Raw genomic sequence first — 16,356 nt, 5'->3', positions numbered from 1 at the left:
TAAATTACGACTTTTCTTTTTTTTGACATGGGTTTGATACAATGCAGTATCCTAGTATAGAAGCCCCATCAAAGTCTCACTACTTTTTTTTACCATATCCTCTGAGCATGCTGGTGAATTCCTGTGACTATTAATGGATCTGTTTTCACGTAAGACAGAAAAAAATTTCTACCGTATGTGCTTATAAAACTTTACTTTTATATTATATCCAAATCTATGGATAAAAGTAATAAGACTATTGCACAAAATAGCAACTAATTCAACCTATTTAGTTTTCTCTAGAAATTCACATGCATCATTGAACTGATCTAAAGGACTTCATTTTACTTCAAATATTATTTGTGCTGTTGTCAATAGAAATAGGTCTGGAGAAGCATAATCATGTTGCCTCCTAACACCACCAACTCATGCACCTCCTGCTCCCACAAACGTATCTGCAGTAGTCTGTCGAGCCAAATGTGATCCTTGATTACTAAGGCAAAACAAGTATCGAGGATAAGTAAATCTTTTCTACTACTTCTATCTTCCATACACCCAAACTTTCCCATCGCTATTAAGAAAAATAAAACCCACCAACGGGATCGTTGAAGCCTTTGTACTGCAGCATACTGTGGATAATGTAAACTCTCCATTTGGTTATAAATTCAGCCTGGCTCTTTAATGCAGCTAGACTGAGTATGAGGTGGGGGGAGCCCTCTATCCTCTGTTCACTGAGGAGTGTGCCTCAAAGCCCCTGGATGCCCACCTACCTGTGGTTTCCTTTCCTCACCCTACTTGCTTGAGATCTTCACTCGTTTCCTTACCTATCTCCTGTGACTATCTCAAAGCTTAAAGGACAGTAGAATTATTTCGTCTTCCCAGAAAGTTGTAAGCCCCCTCTTATGTAAACAGAGACTTTTTTTTCACCTATTTGCAGTAGGACTTACCTTTCTGATGGCCCTGGAAATTAAAAGGTTGTGAGGTCCACTTTATCCTTTGAGTATTGTTACTGGGACACACAGTCAATGAACCTTAGGGAAACTTACCTTGAGTGAATGTGGTGCCTCAGGGCATACAATAGCTTCCGCGTTGTAACTGACAGGAAGAGTTAGGCTTTTTCCCCAAGCATTCCTGTTTTTCTAAGGCAGGCATTTTATCTAGAGCACAGAGGAGAGGTGTGTACAATAAGCTCTCAGAGGCCTTAGTGGCTCCCCAGGGATCCGTTAGCTGCTTTAGAAAGTTGCAAGGAATGAGTGCTGACATGGAGACATTTTAATTGTGTTCTGGAAATCTGGAAGCATTACTGTGGCTTTTCAAGGTTCCAGACTCCTCACAAGCTTGAGGACTTGGGCCATCACAGGATCTGTGAGTGAGATGAGATCTTTTAAGGACCCCAGAGTCTACACTCTTCCTTTTGTAACTTGCCCAGGCCATGCAGCTAGTTACACACAGATCCAGGTGTAATATTCATATTTCTCAACTCCCATTCCTACATTAGTATAAAAGGATTCTCTTACCATTGCTAGACATAGAGATGTCCATGGAGAGAACTTTTACTATCTTGGCTTTGTTCATAAGTCATGTGGAGGCTGACCTGCAGGGTTACCTGCCGGTAAGTTACCCTGAATTAAGAGTTATTGATGCACACCATTGCAGAATGTAGGCAGAGCTTTCCAGTAATCTTTTTTCCAGGTAAATTCCATTGCCTGTCGGGAAAGCAAGAGGCTGTTTAGAAACATAACAGATTGCATGTTTTTCACTGGTAACGAAGAGGCACACTGAGGACTGTTCTGACATTAGGAAATCTACCTTTGAATTCAACTAATGATAAAATGCTAGATAACTAACATGCATTCATATGTGAACATATTTCAATGTCTTTGGGGAAACAGACTCTTTTTCAGTGAGCATTTAAGTCCATGATGGCCCCCAAATCTATACACCTGTAACTGATAGAAGTTTGCAAAGCTTTGACAGAATGTGGTCAGACTGTGTGTGTGTGTGTGTGTGTGTGTGTGTGTGTTGGGGAGAGGCATACAGGTGTGCTTGCAGGAAGAAGCTCCCTGAGTCGGTCATGACTATATTTAAGGGCGTTCTGGTGATCACCTTCACGAAAGAAGTAAGACAAGGTTGAACTACGATCCCTGGCTGCATGAATGCAATAATAGATTTGCTACTTCCCTGTACTCCTTAGAAAATTCATACTTGCAGCTCCGCACCACTGTGCTGGATGGTTGAGTGCAGACCCAGACTTTATGAAGCCAGCAAGGCTGAAAGGATTCCACTGCATGTTCTCAGCAATGTATACTAATTCACCTGTCTTTGGAATGTATTTGTCTTTTTTGTTTGCTTGCACACTCTGCCTGCCAGTTTCCTATCATCAGGGATACAGGATGATCTCAGGACACACATATGCCACATAATATGCTCCAAAATATTGCTAGTATTCTCTCAGTTAACCACTGAAACCCTCATGTTGTGGAATCCTGTAGCCAGGAGGCAAGACTTGATTTGGCTTCTAAAGAGAAGTATTTTCTTTTTCCAAGCCACATTCACTGTTACAAGTTTTAGAAATTCTCTCATGTTTAGGTGTAATTTCCATTGGGATAGATTTTGCTTACGAATTCCTCTTTAGAATTCTGAAATTGCTCAGACTTAGCTAAATAACAAACAGCCTGTTTTTCATTTTGCTTCCTGGGGGCCATAGAATCTCCCAACACTGAGGCCCTGTTTAATCAACGGATGCTCTGTAGAATCCTGAGCCAGGACCAGTGTTACAGTGAGAAGAACCCTGGTCCCCTAAGGGGACTGATTTTCTCCTTTGAGGGCAAGAGGGTACTTACTTACTGGTTGGTTGCTTAGAAAAAGGCTAATTCCAAAGATGGCCATGATTTGAGGATCAAAAGGCACATTGGCCTCATGGCTTCCCTTATATGATAAACAAACGCTTTCGTCTCAAAGGTGTGCAAGGTTCATTCCCCCGTCTTGTGCTGTGTGGGCCTAGAGCATGGACAGCCCTCACTGAGCACCCTGGTCAAACTGAGAAGGCGAGTCCCCTTCAAGCTCACAACTGAGTATCTACGTGTTACTTGGGTACCTCTTTTATCAGTACACTTCCAGACTTTACAAGGAAGAGGACTGGGTAATATGTTGGTGAAGATAAGACTGAGAAGAACCCAATAGCTGATGTAATTTCAGGTGTATAAATATAAGTGGTATTTCAAAATGAACTCTGGAATCCTCTGGGTTTATGGTTCTTTCACAATTAAGCCTGAAGTACTCTATTATTCTGAATAACAACAGGTTGGTGCTCTTAAGACAGTGATTTGGATTTTCTTTTCAGGGCTGTTAAGGGCATTTATGTCTACCTCCTAACTACAGATTTAATACATTTGCAAGGCTAAGAAACGGCAGAGAAAAGAATCCACAAGTATTTGACGGCATCATGTGGGGCTTTATATTTTCCCCTGCATCCATTTAACTTCCCATTCTTGCTCCCTAACCTTTTCTAGTCTCCTAAGCTAATAGGTATTCCATGCAGGTTTGCTAAGGTCCAGGAGAGGAGAGCAAATTTGACACAGGGATGCAGCAGCTTCTACACGTGGGGACAGGCTAAAATGATAAGAGCACTCCAGAGCAGAAGCCTCGATGCTGAGAAGACATATTTCTAAGTTCATATAGGGAGTGAATGTAATGAACAGAAACAGCCCACGTGAGCATACCTGAAGTAGAGGCCAGCCTGAGCCTGAAAGGTGGTCGCTTTAGGACAAATAACAGGGAGTGTGACTCTGCCTAGTAAAGAAAAAGCATCCCTATTGTGACATGCTGTGTGATGTGAAAACAGAAATGAATTTAATAGAATAGAGTTATTAATCCATTAAGGTGTTCGAGGTGGGTCATTCAGGGATGTCTAGGGATTATCCTTTGAGGTCTACAGAATTGGGAACAACCACTAGAGTCTCACCTGTACCCATTCTCTCTGACTGACCATAGAGTGAATCCAGCCTGACAATCGCTGAGCTCCTACAGGAAGTTCTCCTGATGCTAAAATAAAATCTACCAAAGAATCCCACTGGTGGCCCCACGTGTAGTTCAGAGATCACTGAGTCTAAAAGCACGAGTTACGCCAGGTGGAAGGAAGAAGACCGGCAACACCAGAGCATAGCATGGCTCATAGGCAAGCGTCCAGTCTATCTTTGGGTACTAATTGCTGCAAAGTTCCTGTTTCGAAGTTAAGCCTGTTAATCATGCAGCTCAGGAAGGCTATCCAAAGTCAGAGACAGTCTCATAGAACACTTTATAGCTAAATAAAAGAAGCTTACCTCGCTTAATCCATTTTATTTAGAGGAAAATTTGCATCCACAGTGATAATTTATGTGCCCAGCTTCAGCCTGACAAAAATAAAAATAGTCAAGTTCAAGTAATTTAATCCTGGAGATACAGGGTTGGTAATAGAAATAGCACCATAATTGATTCCTAATTGTAGGCAAGCCAGTGGGCACCAATTTATTTAGGTTTAGTGAGCATTATGTGTAGTTTAGTTAAAATGCTGTTGTTTTGGCATTTAATTCTTCACATTTGAAAATTCATCTAGACATCCAACAACCAGGCATTCAACACTAATCCTATGAAACCGCTAAAAAGAGGAAAAAGGGCAGCCCGTTCTGGTTAACCACTAATATGCCAACATTAACTGCATCCTGCCACCCCCTACCCCCGTTACTTGCTTCTCCATGGCATATTGGGTTTAAAAGGTACATTCAGATACCAAGTTTGTGCATGGTGTGTTTGACTGCTAGCAAACCTGAGTAGCTCACGTGCCAAAGGTTACAGTGTGTGCACATTTTTCACCTCAGTTTTTAAGGAAAGTATTAATATCGCCAAGAAAGTCCAGTTTTCTCTGCCTCTCCTTTGTTTGCTGTAAATAATGAGTGATTATGCAGACATGAAAGTCAATGGTGGCACAAGGTTCATTACCCTACTTTGCAGAGGGTGGCGCGGTCTGTTAACAGCAGGCTGCTGCAAGAGAGTTATTAAGGATGTGAAATCTCATTGGAATGTGTGCTTTCTGTTTGAACAGATGATACCGTACACGAGTCAGCCGAGCCATCCCGCGGCGAGAATGCGGCACAAACACCAAGGATACCCAGCCGCCTTTTGGCAATCCTACTGTTCCTCCTGGCGATGCTTTTGACATTATAGCACAGTCTCCTCCCATCACCTGTCACAGAAAACATCAGGGTCTTGGAACACCAGAGATCCACCCAACTGCTCATCCTAAGAAGGGATTTGTTATTGGTTTTTTGGCAGATGTCAGATTTTTGTTTTCTTTCTTTCAGCCTGAATTCTAAGCAACAACTTGGGGCCGGGGGAGCTAACATAGTTGCTGCCTCCCTCACCTCACCCCACCCCTGCCCTTGCCTTCTCTCACCCCTTGCAAATTAGATGGACTCCAGATGAAAATGCCCAATGGTTATAGTGACACCCGTGGTCGTCTGCTCCTGTGCATTCTCCTCCAAGAGCTCACCTCCTGTAGGCACTGTCAGCGGTATGTGGACGAGGAAGGATAGTGGCAGATGCAGCCGGTGATGGCGAGGCCCAGGAGGGTTTTCCTCTCCCATGCAATACTTATGCCTTCTCATTCAGGACTGTAAGATGATCGTGCAGGGCATCATGTCACCATGTCAAGTCCAGAGGGGAGGTATTAAGAATAGATATTACACCATTTCCTCTAGGAGTGTATAAATGAACAGGCTTCTGAAAGGTTGAGACACTGGTTTTCTGTTTTTTGGTTTTGTTTTGTTTTTTAAAGGTGACTGTCTTAAAGCATTCTTGACAGCAAAACTTGTGCTCCGTAAAAGAAGCCTTTTGTCTAGGAGGCGGGTCGAGTGCCGGAATGTTAGCACAGAGCAAGTGTGAAAATACGCTACGTTGGGTGGGGGATATATATGTGTGAGTGCCTCTAATTTTTTCGGTGACTGGGCAGCGCACACCAGATTTTGGTTTTTCCTTTGAATACAGATCACCATGGTGCTACAACTTTTTTTTTTTTCTTTTAAAGAAACTGAAAGAGGCATTTTTACAAATAAATAAAGTGACCTTCCCCGAGGCTGACAAGCCAGGGTTGATGAGTGTATATGGAATAGCTTTGGATGCTCCTCTGGGGGAACAGTGTGTACCAAGGAAAGGGTGTCAGTGGCCAGAGGAGATGTAATTTGGCTTTGCTGGAGCGCCAGTGTGCTGTGGCCTTTCCCTGACTCCCACCCTCATACCCACACTTTGCTCCACGACTACAGGGGCTCAGACAAAAACCCCTGTCCCCGGAAGAGTCAATACTCCTTGGGAGGGCTAAAGGGAAATTTGGAATAAAAATTCCAAAGTCTGGAACGAAAAAATTCAAGAGTTGATTTTTATATTCTTTCCCTTTCTGACACAGCCTGAAGCGTAGGGGGAACATATGTTTATCTGTGGGAGATAAACAAGATGGAGTCCCAAAGACTTTAACAAACTATTTTTTTAAAAATCCACTAGTATAGAATATACATTATTTAGATATACTTTATGCTGAGAGTGAGTATATATGCTTGTCCTATTTAAACTTGTGAGAAAAAGTGGTATCCCTTGATACATTTAGAAATATGGGGGGGGGGGCTGCCTTGTTTCATTGTAGGGGTGGGCAAGAGGAGAGTAAATCAGCACGGCCAACAGGGATGTTCCCAGTCGATTACCAGGAAATGCAAGCCTGGGGGGTTGCTACTGGTGAGGCTGTCATGAACTTTGAACTCCAAAGCCTAGACAGGGAAAAGTGTCAGACCAATGGAAAAGAAAAGAAATCAAGCCTTTTTTGCTATTGCAGGACCTGTCAATAGAAACCATGCCTTTCAAAACAAAACAAAAAATAAATGCAATGATCGTGTAAGATGTGAAAAACTGGAAGCGTTCCAGCAAAATAAGGACTTTTTAATATACTGGGGGTTTTTTTAATGTACATGTTTAAAAAGAGGGGTCATATTATGGATAGACTTCATGAATGGGAATTTGCTAAGAATTGTGAGTAGTTCTGAATTAGAGAGAGATGTGAATGAAAGGCAGCTGTAAAGGCGCTGCACGCTGGAGAGCTGTACACATGTTGAAATGTAATCTGGGCTTACCCGATCCGTTTGGAGTGGATGTTAATGCTGGGTCTGTTCGCACTTGGAACCATGTGAGAGGTTGCCAGCCTCTCCGATTAAATCCTATTCCCCCAGACATCAGGAACTTCTCTGGAGTGGCAGAGTCTTAGCACAGAAGGCAGCCACCATTTCACTGAAACAAAAGTTCACAGCATTGGATTATTTTTTGCATTAACTATTTATATACTCAGAACTCTCAGTAATATCCAGTAATACTTCTTTTTTATTAATAGTTAGTTACAGGCTTGTTGGTCCAGTGGGATTTGGGTAGGGGGAAAAAGATGCCTTCTAAAGTGGATCAATAGAACCAAAATAACATTGCATGTTCTATGACCACAAGGAAATCAAATGATCCTGTAATGATTCCAGTTAGTCATAACTACATTATCAGTGCTAATTTCATTTTAGAAATGGTGACTTCTGTGGTTTTTCTAGCATTTGTCTCTAACAAAATGATAAAATAATTAATTACTCATGGCCCTCTCTTCCATTGTCTTTCATTTTTCACAGTGAAATTAGACCCCTTCACCACTGTGCCACTACAAATTAAATGTAAAAAAAAAAAAAACAAAAAAACGCAAGACTATCCACACCAGTAGACAATGTGCTTCTCTACCTAAAAGTGACGTAATTGTAGGTAACGCTTGCCAGGGAGTTTTCAAGAAGACGATTGGTATCATGCAGTTTTCATCTTGTCCAAAAAGTGCTGGTGGCCTTTTGTGACGGTGTTACAACCCTCAGGGGGCTCAGGAGGATGTCGACGCAACTTTGTAGCAGCTTTTAATTTCAAAAACAATTCAAAAGTATGAAGGGCAGCCTTTGCTGCCTCTCAGCCCCAGTCAGTCAAACCCCAGCGACCTTTGCCCCTGGTTGCCAAGGGCTTTGCAACGTGAAGCAGGGAAATAAGGATCTGTCTGTTTAGTGGATACCGTGTATCCTTTAATAGACCGGGTAATAGTTCGTGTTAGTTTAGACTATTGTTTTGTACTGTACTTTCTTGGGTGGCAGAGGAAAGAAAAGTAAAACGTTAAAAAACCTGCATTCTTTAAATTCTGTATTATTAGTAACCTCTGTTGTATATAGTGTTTGATAATAAAGTATTAATTTGATTCTTATGTCTTTTGTAAGTGAGAACAATAGTCTTTCAGGATACAAAACATGCATTGAGGCTTTGAAACATCCAATGTATACGTGGCTAAGAAGAGTCACAAATGGCCGAGACACTGCTCCATACAGGACTCACGTGTGGTCATCGCCCTCCCAATCTTAAGACTCCACCATCTTGGGACCTGGAACAACATGACTTTTTTGATCAACATTTTGTCCTCAATGTTTTCAAGGTCTGATGTTGGAGCCCTGTCGTGTTTCCCCCGCCTCCCGGCATGTTGGTTTGAAAAGGTTTAGGGAATTTAGTAACGGTTCTGTACTTTGGTTTGGTTTTCTGTTTGTGGTGGTTTTCATTCTTCCCCAGTAAGAGTCTTGTCAGTATCATGTGCAGCCCAAGCATGGGAAAGGTTTCAAACCAGTTCCTTTAGGAAGGTTAAATGGGGGTTCTTTCTATCTGAGTCATTGTGAAAGGAAGAGTCACACAGTACCTGTGGACTTTCAGGGACTTTGTCTCTGGTGCCTTAGCAACGGCAGCAGCCATTTTTATTAGTTTCCCCAAAATTTAAAACAAAAAACATTTTAAACCCCTTCCCTCCATTCACTGCTCTCAGAGCTGTGATCACTAGTTTTTCTTTTGGAAACCACCTCCACCAACAAACACCCCCGTTTGCCTACACCCCCCTTTTATTTCTTATGTTTACTTTTTCTGTCTCTCGCCTTCCTCCCACTTTTGGTTTTCCCTCAGAACCGTGAATGGGCAGGTCTGTCTCTGGTTTGGCATCACTGAGTTTTTCCCATGCATTTGCCCCAGAGCTGCTCGGATGTGAGACAAATCTCCCTACAATGGGCTTGCTCCCATTGTCTGTACAGTTTTAATAGATGCTGGCATGTTGGAGGTTACCCATGAGTCCAAATCCGCTTTCCATGCTTACTCTTGACACCCCATTGAAGCCACTCATTGTGTGTGCGTCTGGGTGTGAAGTCCAGCTCCGTGTGGTCCTGTGCTTGTACTGCCTGCTTTGCAGTTCCTTTGCACTTACTCATCGAGTGCTGTTTTGAAATGCTGACATTATATAAACGTAAAAGAAAATGTAAAAAAAAAAAACACACACAAACAAACCCATACGATCTGTATTTGTATATACACGTGTCCGTACAAGTATACCTAAATAAAAATTAAAGATTTTCATCATTTTAATTGGAGCCCTCCTTCTACTTCTTTGTTCCTTGAATGACGCCTTTATTTCAGGGGCTACTTGTACTCTGCTGATTTTTTCAAAATCTTTGTGGACAGAAAAGATAAATACAACATGCACAAGAGAAGGCCTGAGAAGTTCAAAGAAATGTGCAGGGTTTGAAATGGTCAAGTATCTAGGCACATTCCAGTTATTCTGATGAGAAAATAGTGAGATTTCAGTCTTGTCTCAGTATTTGAGCCTTAAAATAGGCACTATGACAAACCCTGCATTCTAAAACAAGTGTTAAATTCAAGAGCTAAACACAAATTATGTTCTTTTACTTTGCATGTATTTATCTATTTTTTTCACCTCATCAAGAAAAAGATAAAACTAATCATTTTACAGCAAATATACTTCCAAAAGAAAGAAAGAATGACAGTAATCACCTCAGTACAATCCCAAGCCACAATCTCACTACCAAGGAAAATTAACTGCTGTGTGACCTTGGGCAAGTCACACAATATCTTTGGGACTCACTTTCCTTATCAGTTAATAACAAGGCTGTATAAGTGCTTTGATTTTTAAAATATTGCCCTTGCTGGACGCTGAGAAGCCCGTTCTGCATCTGAGTGATGTGAGTTTTTTGTCTTTGATGATGACATTGCTATAAGCACAATTTGAGAATTTCATCTGTAGACGGAAAAAGCATCAAATGTCTGACAAAATAGACACCTAATGCATTTCAAGACTTGGCTTTAATTATAGCATGTTAACATTAAACTCATTGAAAGCTTTTTATTACACTTAATTATTTGACAGGGCACTAAACACTAATTACAACTTACTGTAACCTTTTTTGCTAATGAAGAATGACAGCTTTATAGAATGAGGAACAACTCATTTAAAAAAGATGTACTGCACTACCTATGTGATATTTTCAAACCAGAACAGCATTACGTGGTCATTTTCATCATCACCATCATCATCAAAAGCATTTAAGTGATCATGACATTGTGCTCAGCGCTATGCAGAATAAAGTTAATGTTTACAACCTGTACTTGTAAAGTTTACAACATAAGGCAGACATTACGTGTAAACATAACATAGTAACGATTTATAGAGAAAATATAAAATTTAAGCATTTTTATTTTACATAAATGAGAGAGGAGATAGATGTTTTTAAAAGATAAAAGTGAGTGGAAAGAAAAGGTCGGGATTTTAAGATTAGAAAGCTTAGAGTTAAAGGAAATTATCTTGTCAAAATGGGGTTAAGAGCTTCTTACAAAATAGAAATCTTGGTGGGTTAAAAAGCACTGTGGGCTTAAAACGGACAGTGAAGTGCATGGAGTCAATTTTCATAGTAGCTACAAAGGTGACTCTGGAGATGAGAAAACCTAAGTATCATTGAAGCAAATTTTGAGGAGACTGGTCCAGAGAAATCACCTTAGTGCCCTAAGAAAGTAGGGGAAGCGATGAAAAGATGACAACTTCAGATTCTGCTTTAGAGAATAATCATACACCTGTTCTGGAAGCTGAGACTATCTACATTGAATTGTGAGCTGTCCAGGATCTCAGCCAAGATGAAGCCTACATTTTCTTAGATTAGAGCAAAGGGATAAAATGAAAAACGTTGAAAAGTGGGGACTAAGATCATTTGAAAGTGACTGTGAGTCCCTGATTAAAGAGGCCAGTTCCTGATAGATAGTGCTGCACACATAACGGGAAAGCAGGCAGGACCGGAGGTAGGACATGAGCTGTGCTGCAAGAACCACACTTTGTTTGGTAGCAAAGTATTTGGAATTCTTGAGTCACCTAAGTTGTTATACAAAAAGAATCAAAGGAGAAATTGTTGTGAGTAAGACACATATATGTGTTTGAATCTCTTATCCCAGTGATAATGATTAGAATCTTTTACCTCTTATTATAGGAATGTGTATAACCTAGGTGCCATAAAGGAAGTTCAAGATAATTCTGATGAACTGCTCATTGACCATTCTAACAGTTTTTTAGGAACTACTGGCAAAACAGTTTCTTAGAGATTGTTTGTAAAGCCTAGTTCCATATTCTGCTGATAACATAAGCATACTTCAGGAAAGCTCTGGCAAAAATGCCGTGAAAAGCATGATTTTTGCACAGTCCCTCTGGAAAACAAGTGCTTCTGAAAATGATTGCAAATAACTAATCAGGCCGATATTCTCCGTCAGTTTTTAGTTTGAAACATTCCGCTATATTGGTCAAGTTGTTCAGTGGTTATATACATATGTGCGCCTATTTTTAAAATGGAGTTGTAAGTGCTCATGGACCCTGTAAGCAGCAAACTTGCAATAATTGTATGTCCTTTTTAAAATATGGATGATAAATGAATGTACAAGATTCTTTTAAAAAGGCAAGAAATTGCATTGCCCAAGGAATTGGTCAAGAGCATCACGGAGGGTTCATTTGCTTTGGGGAAGGGGTGATTAGCCAACCACTCTTTAAAAAAAAATAGCACCTAAGTAAAAACAGTGAGCTTGTTGTACAAATGCTGCTTCCAGGCAAGTTCCCTCCGTCCCTTCCCCTTTCCAAACAGAAAGCAGCCTCTAAGCCCTTCCTATATATGATGTCTGGAGTGGCAGAAGAAAGGAGACCAAAGGCCTCAAGTACAGCACATCCCAACATAATGACCCTTTTGACAATTCCCGTCAGAGATCGTCATACTCTCTTCCCAAGAACTGCAGTACACTCTAAGATTAAAGCATGATTTCATTAGTTTTCATTAAAAAATCACCCCTGGTTCCATTCTAAGTGTCCCATGAGTTCTGCCATCTTACTCCCAGCAATGGCACTACTTAGTGTCCACCCTGAAGGAAGGTCAAATAAAAAGAACTTTCAGTTCCTCTTCTTGCTGTCTGCTTTTTGACTCAGTTTAAGTCCTAAATATGGGGGTTTCTGCAACAGTAATAAAAGAAACATTTTTAGTAACAACCCCTATCACAACACCCTGGGACGAGGATGCCAGCATCAGAGCCACGGTGCGGACATGGGAGGACCTGACAACTTGGGGTAAAAGCACTACCCCTGATGCTGTCACTGAGAGTTAATTCAGAAGAATTCAATCTACTGGGTGGCTCTCTGAGTCAACAACGTGCTTTGAAATATCCTGGATTTTAGTCATGATTATTCAAGCAAGAACTTCATGTCACTTGGTAACACACGGATGCTTGTCGATCTTGACAAGAACACAAAGAGGGGGACCAAAAAAATCTCTAAGATTACAATGGTAAAGCAGAACAAAATATTTTTGCATGCTGTTTTGTTCACAAGTGCCAGGTGCTCCCTCAAACTGCATATATCATTTGAGATGCAAGTAGCCAAAGTCATTTTCTTTGCATCACAGCCATGAAACAAGTCACTAAAATAAGAGAAAGAACATGTTTCTTCCTACACACATCTTAGAAAATGCATTTTATCAACACCCTAGTATCCTCTCCTTTTGTGTTCAGAGATTATTCTGTTGGGCCAAACAACAAAAACCTGATTTGTGTAGCGGAGAGTGTGGAACACATAACTCCCCTGAAATCTGTGCTTTGCTTTACTAGATCTGGACACATTTTCTGCAGTAGACAGAACAAGAAGTTCTGTGTCTTTTTCTCTTCTTTCCTAAAGACAGTGTGCCAGCCAGCAAGCTGACTCCATTTATTTCTCCTACAGGGAGTCAGCGTGTTCCTTCTCCTGGAAGATGCAGGTACTTAAAATAGTAATAGGCTTTGTGAAATACTGAGAGTATTTCATCCCAAGATCTTACGGACATAAAGAAGAAAACATAAACTAATGGCTCTTTCCAACAAGCTTGGGAAGAATTAAATGGAAAGGAGGACTGTCATCATTCTTCCCTGGAGATAAAAGAAGAAAGCGACTTAAGTCAGGTAGCCCAGGAAAGATCCAGAGTCAAGTTGATCCAAAATTTGGACAGAGGCCCCCAGTCTGTTACTCTTCATTCCTAATAACTTGATTAAGAACTCCGGGAAAAGGAAAACAAATGACATGTTTATCCCATCTTTGAGAAGTTTCGAATGCAAAGCAGTTGGGAGAGCGGCACTAGGCAACTTCCCCAAATCTTCTTGTCTGTGAGTCAACTGTTTTATTATAAAAGTGGACTTTTTTTTTTTTCTTGCGGTACGCAGGCCTCTCACTGCCGTGGTCTCTCCCGTTGCGGAGCACAGGCTCCGGACGCGCAGGCCCAGCGGCCATGGCTCACGGGCCCAGCCGCTCCGCGGCACGTGGGACCCTCCCGGACCGGGGCACGAACCCGCACCCCCTGCATCGGCAGGCGGACCCCCAACCACTGCGCCACCAGGGAAGCCCCAAAAGTGGACTCTTTAAACAAAACATTAATTCTGTAATTTCTCAAGAGAGTCCCAGTTTCTGTGCATATTCAAACCTATCTAAAACTTAGGAAGAATTTAAGAGAAGAATAATTTGTATCATCTCCTCTTTCATTCGTTTTCCCCTGACCCACATTCACACACTCACACTTTTACATTTTTTTTCTAATTTTATGTTTTCACAGCACTTTTTTCTTGACATCATCTACGCTAAGCAGTGTAAGGACACTGAAGGTCACTTGAGATACATTTAAACATCAATCTGATAGCATCTAAAGCCATAGGGCAAAAACTTAGTGGTTAAAAGAAATCCTGCTAGGGGACGGCCAGCCAGGCCCTGTGGTGTTCACAGATCTGACCACAGCGTGGAGAATTTCCCAGAGCCCAGCTGTAAATGGAAAAGTTTCTACACTGGCAGGGAGAATCACTTGACATTTTGAATCCTTGGTGTCTTTTCCTCAACTCAGCTGACTTTCCCACCCACAGAGTACCCCAAGTTCTGGAGCCGGACAGAGCCATCGTTATGTCAGTGCTCAGGCCTACAACTTGCTTGATCGGTCTAGCTGGCTAAATATGAGGGTGTGGATCAGGAACACCAGAGGATTAGGATCTGTACCTCCAAAGGGCTGACTAGCCATGGCACAAGGATCCACAGAGGACTTCCTTGAACTCTCTCTCTCTAGGTTCAACTTAGTCTGGACCCGACACCAGTGCAAATTACAAACCCTCCATTTACTTCTACTTCAGAGTTGAGGTTACCATGAATTAGAGTGCCCTGCATTCTGTGTGGGTCCTGCCCATCCCTGGTCTCTGTCAGTATTCAACAAAGCAAGTTAATCTCCCTGGTAAGTGACAGCTCTGCCCCCTTGAAACTGGCATGGAATCAAGTGTTTAACTTGATTTGAGAAGTGAGAAGAATTCAGTACCAGCTAGAGGATACATTAGCAAGCTGAATCAGTTTTAGCTGGAATCTGTTTGGCTGTCCTCATCTCTTAGTTCGGCTTTTTTTTTTTTTTTTTCCTCTTATTATCGATCCAGTTCACAAGACTTATCAGCTACTCTGTCTACTGAGGACACCAGGCTCCTTTGCTAAGTTGTTCACAGCCGGCTCACACAGCCCACTGCTCTGCCCAAATTTTGACGGCTCCATAGAGAGGAGGGAAGAGTCGGGGAGCGCTACGTTTCCACAGAAACTGACCAAAACTCCCCCAAATGCCATGGGGAAACAAAAGCATCAGCAGAAATGGAGTCATCAGGAAGCCTAGTTATTGTGTGCAGTGGGTGGCCTGTCAGCAGCAGCCCCCCAAGTACCAGAAAATGTTTTCCATTCAAGCAATATGGGAAGAACCAAGAACCTACCTCAAAGGAACAGACATTCATTTTTTTGGTGGGTGATTTACAAAAGGGAAGATTGATTTTCCACTCACTACAATATCTTCTCTGCTTCTAATCCCATTCTCTGCCCTGATCAAGTTTTATGGATGTATAGGCAGAAACAACAGAATGATGATTATGTGATGGGACATAAGGAAGAAGCCTTTGTCTAGCAAAATCCTGTAACTGGTACTGCACATCTGTGCTGCCCACTGTGGTCACAGAATCTTGGTGCAGTTGTCTTCTGGAGACCCTCCCACTGGGAAATCTACATGAGAGACTGAAGCATAGTCATGCAGTGTGCCTGAAATCCCTGTGAGGGGGCTGACCCATGCCAGCCCTAACCCCTACCCCCAACATCTGTGACATCTGTCCATGGCCTTGCAGAGCACACCGTTTAGTGGAAGTTCACATTGTGAGGAAGGCTCTCAGGCTTCCCTCTAAAGAAACAGGCCCAGACCTCCTTGAAACCAGAATACAAATTTATATTCCTCAGAACAACTTGTTCCCATGGAAGTTAGTTAGGGGATTTATTCTAGTCTCCTGTGGAAACTGACTCCAGGGAACTAGAGAGAACAGCTGGAATCACAGCAAGTTTTTCATCTTAAAATGAGATTTAGCCTTGTTGTGGACTGCATGTTTGCGTCCCTCCAAAATTCATATGTTGACACCCTAGTCCCCAGTGTGATGATATTTGGACATAGGTCCTCTGGGAGGTGATTAGGTTGTGAGGGTGGAGTCCTCATGATGAGATTAGTGTCCTTATAGGAAGAGACAGAAGAGAGCTTGCTTCTACCTGCTTTCCACCATGTGAGGACCCAGCAAGACAGCCATCTACAAACCAGAAGAAGGCCCTCACCAGAACATGGCCATGCTGGCACCTTAATCTCAGACTTCTCAGCCTCTAGCTGTGAGAAATAAGTTTTTATTGTTTAAGTCACCCAGTCTATAGTACTTGTTATAGCAGCCTAAGCTGACTAAGACTTCACGTCATAGAATACTAACTTGCTGACTCTACCACAATGGCTTGGTTTTGATAGATCAAGGAAAAAAATCTACTGGAAAAGACAGAGGAAAAGTAAGATACACCGTGCCTTAGAATCCAGAATCCAGCAGGGATGCTGTTGGCAAATAAATGATATCAAATCACAGGCAGACTGCAAGTTATTTCACTTCACCTAA

At 41.8% G+C, this 16,356-nt stretch overlaps 1 protein-coding gene across 2 annotated transcripts in view; it reads left to right on the top strand.

Annotated features, from left to right (window-relative positions):
- Positions 1–9,406, top strand: part of EFNA5 (ephrin A5) — a 280,808-nt gene extending 271,402 nt beyond the window's left edge. For both annotated transcript variants that reach the window (XM_007106882.4, XM_007106881.4), the window contains one exon: positions 5,060–9,406. In XM_007106882.4, coding sequence (XP_007106944.1) covers positions 5,060–5,181 — 122 coding nt within the window. In that variant the 3' untranslated portion in view covers positions 5,182–9,406. The remainder of the gene's footprint in view (positions 1–5,059) is intronic.
- Positions 9,407–16,356: the final 6,950 nt, after the last annotated feature.

Source organism: Physeter macrocephalus, chromosome 8 (genome assembly GCF_002837175.3).
Source record: "Physeter macrocephalus isolate SW-GA chromosome 8, ASM283717v5, whole genome shotgun sequence".
NCBI classification, from domain to species: Eukaryota; Metazoa; Chordata; class Mammalia; order Artiodactyla; family Physeteridae; genus Physeter; species Physeter macrocephalus.
The sequence above is the reverse complement of the archived record's forward strand: the minus strand, read 5'-3'. Positions and strand labels throughout refer to the sequence as shown.